This window comes from Diceros bicornis, chromosome 17, assembly GCF_020826845.1.
Source record: "Diceros bicornis minor isolate mBicDic1 chromosome 17, mDicBic1.mat.cur, whole genome shotgun sequence".
Classification (NCBI taxonomy): Eukaryota; Metazoa; Chordata; class Mammalia; order Perissodactyla; family Rhinocerotidae; genus Diceros; species Diceros bicornis.
Genome location: NC_080756.1, coordinates 36,468,600 through 36,481,323, shown reverse-complemented (window position 1 = coordinate 36,481,323; position 12,724 = coordinate 36,468,600). Strand labels below are relative to the sequence as shown.

The window sequence follows — 12,724 nt, the reverse complement described above, 5'->3', positions numbered from 1 at the left end:
ACAGACAAGGGGGAGTGACCTGAGCTTCCAGGCTAATGATTTTGAACTAAGCATCCCATAGCCAGTGTAGACCCCAACAAAGTTTTTGAACCAATGAGAGACAGAATCAGAGCTGTGGTTGGAATGAATGACCCGGGCAGGCAGAGGAGAAGCTAAAGGTGGGGAAGCCACATAGGAGGTTCTGCAGTATTCTGGGTGACAGGAAATGAGGATGAGAAACAGGACAGCGGCAGTGAGAATGGGGAAGAAGGGACAGTGTGAGAGACACTGTAACCTCCACTTGTCAACACAACCTTCCCTCCAACACCTTGGGCTTTTCTATGACACTGATTCCTCTAAACACTACTCAAGTGGAGGCTCCTTCATCTGTCAAGTCGCAGATTGCACTGGTGCCAGAGGTAGGCTCCACATTCTCCTAAATTCCCAGTGCACTGGCAAATTATCTGTTCTCACTCCATATGTGCCTCTGATGTTCTTGCTATTCAGTTGTAGAACTCTCAACCTCCCCTCTTTGCTTCCACCTCCTGGTTTTCTGATTACTTCACATTCACTGAAGAATTGCATACTTCTGCAAACCAAAGTTCACTTGCCACCTAGGTGTGTTATCTGCGATAATTTCACTCAACTTTGGGAGAAAATAGTTTGCGATCTTTCAAAGAATAAACTTTCTGCTATGTATCAATAGACATAATATATGGTGTTTGAAATTACATGAAACATATTATGAAAATATGAGTGCTTTCTCCCGGGCATGATATCACATGCATTCTCAGTCTATGAAACAAAAACTCTCAATCTAGGAAGAATCAAGGGTTTAACTTTGTTAGCTGCTCTCACATGCTAGGTTTTCATAGTATTTACAAATGCTTTCTCTTAACAGCTTTCTATATAAATATGCATAAATATTCTTAGTGTAGATCTTGACATATTAGTTCTGGTGTTACATATTTTGTAAAACAAAAAGAAAAAAAGTATTTTTTGTATTTTTAAGGAAAATATATTTGTAATATAATGACACTAACTTTCTTTTTAAATAACAATTAAAAATATCTACTATCAGATTCATAAAACAATAACTATTGCACACACTTGATTCAGAAATTACGATGCTTCAGCCTCAGACTCACTCTGTACTGAATAACTGAATGTGATCACATCTAGCAAATAATTAAAACTAGAAGATCTTTGAGAACAAATAGGTTATGATTCACACACAGTTTAGTAAAAGTGGAGTTTTGGGAATATTTATATATATGAACTTTTCCTCTAAATATTTATACTATAAAGCTCTGTGAAAATAATATTTCAGGAAGAACAAGAAAGGCAGTAACAGAAAACATCTCACATTCAGTGAATAAAGACTAATACGTAGGTATGAAATTCAGTCTCAAGTTTAATAACTTTCATGCTATGTATGTTTCTATTCTGTGCTTTGAGCACTTAGATTTCATAATCTAAATGCCATTTAATTATCCCATATTCTAAGAAAGATACTACCATACGTCATCAATTTAATAACTAAGAAATGTTTGTTAAAGGCAAAAAAGAATATTGCTTATAAGATACTATTAGTTAAATCATACTTTTAAATTTAATGGTCTGAGGAGAGAGAGAGAGTCATTTCGTGGTTTCCATTCTCTACAACCCACAGGCGGCTGTTTTACCCAGAGAAACAAACGGCAAAGTGCAGAACTATGATTTCCATCTGGCAAAGCAAGAGAGGAGGAAAAAGGGTAACAAGGAAATTTAACCAAAACAACAAGAGGTAGGAGAGGGGAAAAAAGAAACCATTAAAAAGCATAATAAATAAAAATTCAAAATAAGATAGAAAGAAGCAGCCCTCACACCACAAGAATCATAGTGAGTGTAAATGGATGATGTCTAACCAGTCAGACAACAAAAATAAATATCGCATAGAAATTCTGACAGCCACCTACTGATGGATTGAGCCTCTTAATGACAATATTTTGAGCACTTTTTCTATACCAAATTTCTTACTATCTGATGGTTGCCAAGTCAAAGCATTTGTCATTTTCAATTTAAGGATAATATGATGTCCTGTGAGCAAAAACATGTATGGAATAATGGTTGTGAATGATGCTAGATGTTGTTCTTGGGGCAGACAGGGAAAAAGAGAAGGAAAAGCATCCCAAAGCTATTATCCTTCGCTGAAGTTGTTGACTGGCTTCTGGAATACAGTAAGCATTGTTGAAACTTTCTTACTGAGATTGAGTTTAGATGATGTCTCTTGTATAAGGATTTTCCCATACATACTGAAAGCTAATATATAGCTTAAGAGTATTTCATATTCATGAGCTCTTAGTGAAGAAGAACAAGGGTTCAAAGGCATGAAAGAAAACCCTTCCTCCATTAGTGTTTATCTGTGATCCTGTTAACAAGCTACGTGCAAGTCATATCTGCCATTAGAGAAAGCTCCTTTAGTGGTAATGGCAATACCTGTAACAGGAGTTCTGTTTTTCAGCCTATCCACTTCCATAGTGAAGTCATCCTTCAGAAAAAGGAACCCAATAATGGAAAACAAGTAGACAAGGATGAGGGCGAGGACTGCAGTGAGAATAATGGAGCGGCCATTCCGTGTGACACTTTTTATGACATTGAGCAGAGTCTCTTCCCTGTACACCAAATCAAAAAGCTATAAAAATAGAGAAAACAAAAACAAGAAAAAAATGTAACAGAGCAAAAGGTGAATAAATATAAAGGTAACTAAAAATACAAATGCAAGCCATTTTAGTCTATCTGTGAAAAAATAACCTAAGGGACACCTTAAAAATGAACCAAAATATCTATTTCTTCTCCAGTTGGAATGTATTAATAAACTGTTTTTCAATAAAGATAACTCTAACACAACATATAACGTGCATCTGTTGGTTTGGTAACCAATATAACTTCAATTTTGTAACACCTGGAAATAGCATAGCTTCAAACTTGAATTTAGAAAAAATATAATATAATACTTAACCGACTTAGCTACTTGTTCCTTATTTTTAGTCTTGCGCATACTCTGCAGTTGCTTCTGGAATATGTAAAATGGCTAAAGTCAGAATGCTGAGTTAGGTTCACCTAAATGATGAATAACTGATAGATTCACTAAATGTACTATTTAATGAAGGGATTAGAAGTGGAATTAGGAGAACAGTTTTATGAGCCTGTTGCAATCTAAAAGGTATGAAATTTAAAAATATTTGAGAAATGCAAACATTTTTCCTTACTAAAGTAGTTTAATGAGGGCGAAACCTATTACCTGAGCATATACTTTTGGAAACAGAAGTATAAACAAAAATATAATACACAATTTTGCTAATTCACTTCCTCTAATTGGTTATTATCCATTTTGAGTTTAGCAGTAGAAAATGTACGCATTAGTCAAGAACCTAAGTACGTGCTTGCTATCTGTAGTCAATACTAAGAACAATTTTATTTGTTGCTATATTATAAAGTTAAAATTATATGTTAGCAAGTACATGTTTTATTATCAAAAGCTGGTTAAAAGCAATAAATTACCATTCACTTAAAAAGCCACAAATATCTGTTTGGAAATGAATAGTATTTTTTAAATTGGAATAATTGGGGTTTGTCTTCTGCTATCTGCGGGCAGTGATTAGAATTTCTGAATTATCAATTATCAGTGTCATGCATCCCTTTAGAAACACCAAGGTCATACTCTTTTTTTCTGAGTACTGAGGGTTATACATTTACTTTCCAATTTAATTGTAGTCTTGCAAATAATTGCTGTAAAGATATTAACTTGTTTGCTCACCTTAGGAAACTGATATTTTATGACAGTCAAATAAAAAAAGTTTAACTATTTGGCTATCTGTTTATTTCCTGGAGTGAGGAGCAACCTTTAGAAATAAAGTCAATATTCTTCAGGATAGACAAATTAACTAGTGCAAATTCAACTTACAAATTATCGACACTCTGGTTTATTCAACTTATTTAAGCATTTAGTTGACATAAAGGAGATTTTCCTTTACTTTAACTCAACAGTGACTTAAAGAAAAGGTCTGGCAATGGGTTCTAGGTCACGTCAGGATAGTTTCTCAAAGTTTATAGCATTCAGAAGCCCATGAGATGCTTGCTAAAAATGCATATTCCTGGGCCCCATTCCATAATCATGGAATCATAATCTTGAGAATGTAAGGTATTGACACTGGACGGACTGATGATTCTTTCTGTTCATTTTTGAAAGGAAAATCAAGAGTGTGGTTTTTATGATTTTGGATAAAGGATTGACATTTGTGGACACAACCAGGAATGCATATTCATACATTTTTTTTAAATATAAAAAATATTTTAAAAATATGTGTAAATACTATTTTGGTATTATGTCAGTTATAATTTCCTTCTACTACTCTAAATATCAAAATGGACTATATCCTTTTCTTAACCAACCCAACGAAAACATTAGCATCAGTATTGTAAGATTTGAAAGTTAAAAGACAAGAAAAAAATAAAACTAGAAAATAAGGTTAAGTAACATAAACTAAAAATAACATTACTATTAATAATTCAAATGCACCTTTGTTTTGTCAAATACCTTTCCTTGGAAAACATAAAGATTTTCATACATCATTTCACATGTTTTTTCAAATTATCTCTTTAATAGATCTTGGTATTACTAGTCTCCCATACTAACTCTATCCATTTTATAGACAAGAAGGTTGAAGCACAAAAACACTAGAATGTTACATATTACAGTCAGGTAAAAGTGCTGGGTATAAGAGGACTTCATATGTTACAGGGAGATTTTTTTAAATGGATTTTTTCTGGTGAATAAGAGCAGAGAGGAAATTCATTTGGATCCCTGGACCAGAAAAGAAACTACTTTTGATTGCTGAATAATCTAAGTTAACTTCCTAGAAGATAATTTTGTATCAAAACATAAGGGACAAATCCACCCTTCACCGTGGCTCTTTCAAGTGTTTGGAGGAAATGGAAAATTAGCCTCCTTGCAGTCTTCTTACAGGGTGTGCTACATGGGTGTGCGAGATAACAGGGAAGCAGGAGGCAATGGATTTGTCCCTCATGACCCAAGCAAACTGGGTGAGCATAATGTTTTTAGATTTTCAACTTGTTTTGAGGAATTATTTTACTGGGTAGTGCTCTCTCCTATGTGTCAACCCCTGGCTGGAGATATAAATAAATTGCTCCTATGGCATCATGATGCTAACCACGTAGTGCTTTAAGTTTCAAAACATTATCATACATTTGTATTGACTCCTTTCCTGTTTTACGGCCATAAAACAAACATGTAGGAAGGAAACCTGACAAAAAGGAGAAAAAAAAAAACTCTAGAAGAAATGTGAAAATCCATTTAATGAATTAGATACATGTACATAAGCTTAACAATAATAATGACATAATAAATCTGAAACTATAAGACTTTAAACAACTCATTGTCTTTTTGCTAGGTTGGCAGTTTTTCCCCTCATTTTATTTATATGCCATTCTAAAGATACACATAATATTTGGGATTGTAAACAAAATACAATGATTCCAGTACCAAGAAAATATATCCCTATCTTTTCTCCCACACTCTGTTGGAGAATCTCTCAATGTAAAGGAAAGTATGATTTGGCTGAAACCAAAAGCAGCCTGCTATATGAAGCCTGGGTCAAGAGGTGGGTCATTGGTTCCTTCTCAGAGAGGAAATAAAGAATTCCACTACCCATGCGGTTTCTCAGAGAAAAAGACTAAAAATAATAATAATTCATGCTGTTCCGAGGAAATTCTAAAAATAACATAATTTGTCCTGAATTTCAAGCTCTGCTTAAAAAAAAAAATCAAAGGAAGAAGCATAAGAAGAAGCATTGTGTATTTTTTTCAGCAGTGATTGTCCACATAGAGATGTACTCACCAGGAAGCTATAGAAGAATTCATGGACAAAGAGACCCAGCATGCAAACCAGGACATAGGCTACGTGGTAGAGAAAGGCCATATCCAGGATGACCGCTCGGTACCCTCGGGTGAACGTGCCACGATTTCCAACAAAACTCACCAGGAACACTATTTTATTACAAAGCTAACGGGAGGAAAAGATTAGATTTTACTGTCTTATTCATCCTGAAATTCACATAAATAGAAGATCATTAACAAACCCTATTATTCACAAGGTCTGTGGTTTTCTTTTATGATTTCTCATTTTGTAATTTTTCAGCACTGCTTACAAATCTGCATGTAAACATAATACATGCAAAAGTTATATCCTTTTCAGTTCCAGGAAAAGAAAGGAGAATGATTAAGAGTGCCAGCTATGCAATCAAGACAGACCTGAATTTAAATCTTGGCTGTCTCACTACTTCTCCGTGACCTAGGTCATGCGACTGTAGCCTGGATTGTTTCTTCTGAAAATTTGTAATAAAGAAATTCCCACCTCATGGAACGCTTCAGAGGATTAAATAATTCATAATGCATATGAAGCACTTAGTACAATGACTCTTTAAATACTACTCATTATATTTCCTATATTAAAAGTAATATATGTGATATTTTTCTCCTACTGGAAATATAGCAGAAAAATATCTTTTCAGAAAATATCCAGAGATCTGTCCTTAATTATTTCTCTGTCCTTAAGAATTTCTCTACTGAGTATTATTTTAAACAAGTAAGCCATTAAAAATTATTTTTGCATTTAATTTACTTTAAATACATAAAAAAATATATACTTATATACCTAGGTTAAAATAAATATAATACATGCACATATTTTCTAAGCTTTGTGTGTGGTAATTATTTAATAAACATCTTGAAATGTTTACTGTGCTTGGTACTATGTAGAGTACTTATATTAAAACTATATTTAAAATTGCCTTTTGTGGCATAATTTCAGCATACAGAAATTTATACTGAGAAGCTTTGGCAATAACAGGAATCTATGCAATGATTTCTAAAGAACACAGTTAACATAAACTTAGTGTCATCTATTTGGTTCTAGAATCACTGCATTATTTATAAACTGAAGAGCCAATTTTGCATCTTAGCCATCAAGGACAGAATTACAAATCAAACTTTCAGTTTGTTCTTCCAAATTGTTCCCTGAGTTCTTTAAGTTATTTAAGGGTACCATACTGTGTCTTTATATGTCCAAACCTAACTTTGGGAAAGCAGATTGCTCTTTGCAACATTGATGATTTTTTCCATGTATATGAAAGAAATTATCTTATGGAATGATTTTTTATAACCTAAGAAGGAGCATAATACTTTGAGGCAGAAGTAAAATTTGAAAGGCTGGAAAAATCTTTCCCTTCAACTTTCCGAAGTCCAAATCAACACAGATAAAATGAGAAGTGGGTTATCATGGCATGTTGTGAATATAGCCAAACCAAATCAACAATATAGCAACAAAAAAGTTCAAACCTTTCCTAAGTTTTCCCCCTGCTAATTAACTATCCTTTCAACAAGTGATGTTATCAATTCTTTCATCATCTTGTTAACAATTTGAATAATGTCAAACAAATCCTACTTCACTGTATAGTGTTTAATCATCACATCTTTACATTATTATTAAATACAGCCACAGTATAATGATGTCTTTATATTTATTAGCCAAGAGCAAGTTTAATATTATAACAAGTCATTATTTTAAAAATTCAGGAAATATATACAAGGTGCTGATATAAGTGTAGTAACTGACAATAAACATTCATGAAAATGGTGAAAAACAGGATATACAGGTGAAGTCATATTCAGTGTTTCACTCTTTAAATTGTTTTGAGTGATTATTGTTTAAATTCGAATTATTTGCCTTGATTCACACACTACAGTTCATTAATATGAAACAGAAATAAGAATATAAAACACAAAATTAAAAAAATGGAATTATGATTTTTCAGAAGGATGAATGATACATTTAAGACAAATTATTACTATTTTGTTTCTTGATCTCTACTTCTCTAAACTGAATCACGAAAAAATTATGCAGGAAAACTATTTATAAGCCCTATACACTGAGGAAAAGTAATAAATTGAATTCAAATTCTCAAAAGAGCAATACATTTCAGTTCTTAAATAACACAAAAGCAAGGACACATTTCTGCCTAAAAAGGCCTCTGCCATTTTGGCATGAAAAATCAATCAAGATTTGCCTTATTTGTTTTTAGGTTTTTTTTTTTTTTTTTGAATGTTGACCTAGAGCTCAATGTTGATGGATATGTTCCTGTTCCCCTGACTAAGCCTACGTGAAGTGGAGTTGACACTGGCCGTGGTATCTACCTATTTCTGTAGAGATCAGAAACAAGGAGATTGTCGTCCTTTTGTTTAGAAGTGTTCACACCCATGAGAAACAAGGGCGAGAATAAACGTGGGTAGGAAAGAAGTTGAACTCTGGTTTTTCCCACACCATGACCTTAAAATTTACAAATTGTTTTTATATAGCATTTTCTATGAAAGCCAGGAATATTTATGCAGAGAACGAAGTTACAAAAACACTCTCTCTTGCAATGTCATGACCTACTTGGCGTTGTTTAACCAGTCCTTCATCTGTCAATACCATTATGCAGGCAGTCATTGTTTCTATGGTAAGGGTCCATGTGGGCAATAATAAATGGAGGGTGTGGGAACTGGGCAAGATGGTTAAAAGACTATGCTCTTTTGAACTGGTGTTGAAAGGACCCTCAAGTCAGCACAAAAATACCAACATAAATGACCATAACTATCCCATACTTTTTTTCTTTCTCCACCTATTTTTCAAAGATGTTCTCCATCTTTTTTGTTGTTGAGAGTAGGATGAATTGTGTGATTGCAGTGGAAAAAGGCAGGGTATGGGAGAAGGAAACACATCAATGAAACTTTCTGTGTAGTCTTTTAAAACGGATACACTATCCAAATGATTTACCAATAGGTCTTCTAAAAACAAAAGCAAAATTAATGTACGTTAATTTTGTAATGTAATGTAATGTTCATTTGTTAATTAATGCAGACTAAAGCAAGTTCGTTTATTTTAAATTAGGCAAATTAATTATACAGTATAGTAATATTTTCATATATACTTTATAGTTCATTGATATGCTTTGCACCACTTTTATTTATTTATCTTTTTGTGAGGAAGATCAGCCCTGAGCTAACATCCATGCTAATCCTCCTCTTTTTGCTGAGGAAGACCGGCTTTGAGCTAACATCTATTGCTAATCCTCTTCTTTTTTTTTCCCCCAAAGCCCCAGTAGATAGTTGTATGTCATAGTTGCACATCCTTCTAGTTGCTGTATGTGGGACGCGGCCTCAGCATGGCCGGAGAAGCGGTGCGTTGGTGCGCGCCCGGGATCCGAACCCGAGCTGCCCCTAGCAGAGTGCACGCACTTAACGGGTAAGCCACGGGTCCGGTCCCGCTTTGCACGACTTTTAACAGCGCAGTATGGCAGAAAGACCCTGGATTAGAAGTTGGGTCCTCTGGTCTCCAGTCCTGGCTCTGCCTCTAATTAGTTCAGTAAATCCTCCTGTTCTCTATAGGATGCTGTATATTCATTTCTAAAATGAAATGCCTAGAAGTAAATAATCCTTAAGGTGCCTTATAGCTCCAGAATTCTATGTGATGTCCTTTAAATTTTACTATTTTATGTGATCACAGAAGTTTATAACTGCTTTTATATTATCTTTTTTGGGGTTTTTTTTTTTTGCTTCTATGTCCCCGATCAGGAATTCTATCCTCATCTTGCATTGTTCCTATGGAAAAACATGACCTATTTTCCAGAAATAAATTACAGCCAAAAAAAAGATTGCCTACTATTTATTGAAAAATAAAACTGAATTTATTGTCTTGAACTACATTTTAACTACATTACCATATTTTCATCAACCATCAATCTTCTTACTAAAAATGAGATGATTTGATTTAAAAAAAAATCTCCATTTCAGTGATGTCATATCTTAGGCAGAATAAGGCTCTATGGTTAAAGCCTATGGCAAAATTTTCATGTAATCAAAATCACCCTGGAAATCTTTTACACTGCCAATAAAACAGTACAGTAAACAAGAGTGGTATAAACTGTAGTATCTCTTACTAAATTCAACACATGCTGGTTTCCCCCAGCGCTGGAGCAGTTTTCTGTTTCTGTAACTGAATATCAGAAGTAGTTAGGAGTACCCAGTGATTATATTGTATGAAAAATAGTGTGTGTGTGAGAATATGAATGTTTTGACTCAGAATACATAACTGAATGTGTATATGTCAAGTGAACATATGGTGAGACTCAGTCTTATAGATCAGCAGTAACATGAGCCCTCCCAGGAAACTATCTACACATAAGTAACTAAGGGCATGACACTATAAAATTTGAACACTGTGGCTTATTGTTAACAGACAGCTACCTGCTAAACTCCATTTGCTTCTCTGCTCTGCAAAATGGTGAGACTAAGTTCCAGTGTAAGGAAACATTTCCACATTACAGATAACTGTGAGAAAGGCAAATGACTTACAAATACCATTAAATAAATTACACATTCTAGGCACTACTAGAGAAGGAAAAAAACATAGATAAGAAGTGATTAGAAGATATTAAAAAGTCTTTCACAAGTATTTACTACTTTATTATTCATTATAAAAAATACCTAAAATCTAAACATCAATGGAATGGTTAAACAGATTGTATAACATCCATATGACTAGAAATACTATTGTTAAAATGAGGTTTACAAATAATTTTAATGGTATGAAAAAACATTAAGTGATCCCAAATTTATAAAATATGTGTTTATATTTGCCAAAATAATATATTACTTCTAGTACAAATAACTAAAAATGCAATGTAGAGGGTGGGAAGAAAACTGCACAGTTGTATGTCACTTAATGACAGGGATATGTTCTGAGAAATGCATTGTTAGGCAATTTCATCATTGTGTGAACATCAGAGAGTGTACTTACACAAACCTAGATGGTATAGCCTACTACACACCTAGGCTACGTGGTACTAACCTAATGGGACCACCGTGGTACATGTGGTCCATCACTGGCCAAAACATCATTATGTGGCACGTGACTGTACTGGATTATAAGATATGCTTTATTACAGAGAAAAACATTTGAATTTTTCCCAACATCTCAAATATTGAGATAACTCCTGTGACAAGATAGAGAAGTAGTTGCAATCCAAACAAAACTTTGATTTTTAGAAATGAGTAAAGATAATAAAAATGAAGCATCATAATAAACAGAAACTGATAAGTGCTCAGAACACAGATTACAGTTTTTCCTCCCACTTGATTCCTTTTCCAAAAAAGGGATTTTCTGCACTTGCTTAACAGTGTGAAAGACACTGAGTCCAGAAACAAATAACTCTCTGTGAACCAAAATACCAACACTTTTAACAATCATGACAGCACGTTTTACAATTTAAACATACTTTACGGATTAGGTACTTGGTAAATGGTAGCCTTTATTGCTATTATATCATTATCACTGTTATTGTTCTTTTCTAAATCTTCACACTAATCTTCTCAACAACCCAGTGAAGACAGACTAGGCCTTAATACCTTCATTTCACTGAGGAGAAGAATGAAATTCAGAGGCTTGCTGATTTGCCGAAGGTCTAGAATTCTGATTCTCATTAAGGCTTGAGGGTCAAGTAGAAATTTTCTTTTGTTTTTACTGTTTCTGATACCTATAATTTTAGCTCTTGGAGTTTCACCTGTTACACAATGCAAACTTTTAAGTGAAATTAAGTTAATAAATATATTAAAATTTAAGGTGCACAAAACATTATTGATTTATGTTTTCATTTTTTTTTTCCCACCTCCTGGGAAATGGTAAACCGTAGATAATTTTGTAATGAGTTTGTTATGTTAAAAGATAAGCTAAATGATTATTCCCTAAAACATTTTTATTAATCTGTACAATATCAAAACTATAGATAAAAACTCTCCTATCAATATCTATAATATCAAGAATACAATTATCGCATTCAATTTGTTTGTCCCAAATGGAAGTTGATTATTTTCTTTGGTCAAAATGCTCTGGACTGGCAGATCATAATTTATCTTTTGGGGGCTGTGCAAATGGATGTTTTATTCTGTGAAGGCTCTCAGAGTACCTACAGATTCCTATAGTTTATAAGAAAGATCTATCTCCATATATATTTCTTCTCATGAAGAAATTAAAGTTTAAAACTTGCCTCTGATATGAATAGTCATTTCTTATGGTGGAATTATTCTCACCAAACCAGGTGGAAGTTATCTTTTTCTCCTGTCCCCTGAGGGGGAAAAGAAAAATACTCCAAATATTTGTGGTTTTCCCCATAGACATTAAAATGCTATTCCTTATCTCTCTATATACTCTTGAAGCTTCTGGACGGCAAGAACCACATCCTCTACCTCTTGGTATTTTCAGTGTCTATTACATAACAGAGACCCAAAAAATGTTTGCTATTTTTGGCCCAACTCTGTTTAGCTATTATTTCAATTTACCAAACTTGGATTTTCTCATTTGGACTAATGTCTTATTGAGGACCAGTTACCAGTTTATGAATATTATTTGCTTCTTCAAATAATTTGGTTCAAGATTCAATGTATTTTTAAAAAAATAATAAAAATAAGATGGACACAGTAATAAGTTTAGAAAAATTTAGAGAAATCAATGAAGATTTCTTAATTAGCCTGGTTGGCAATATTGCAAAATTAGCTTATTTCCAAAGCATTGGAAATACAAGTTCAGTTCATGTAAACAATTTTTGAATGTTTAAGTGCCAGGTATTAAGGTGGAAAAAAATGTAGTTGG

The 12,724-nt window shown here is 33.6% G+C and overlaps 1 protein-coding gene across 1 annotated transcript in view; it reads right to left on the bottom strand.

The window, feature by feature from the left end:
- ITPR2 (inositol 1,4,5-trisphosphate receptor type 2) overlaps window positions 1-12,724 on the bottom strand; it is a 472,032-nt gene that overhangs the window by 82,896 nt on the left and 376,412 nt on the right. The window contains exons 50-51 of the mRNA XM_058558623.1: window positions 5,879-6,043; window positions 2,458-2,653 (exon numbers count right to left, since the gene is read on the bottom strand). Coding sequence (XP_058414606.1) covers window positions 2,458-2,653; window positions 5,879-6,043 — 361 coding nt within the window. The remainder of the gene's footprint in view (window positions 1-2,457; window positions 2,654-5,878; window positions 6,044-12,724) is intronic.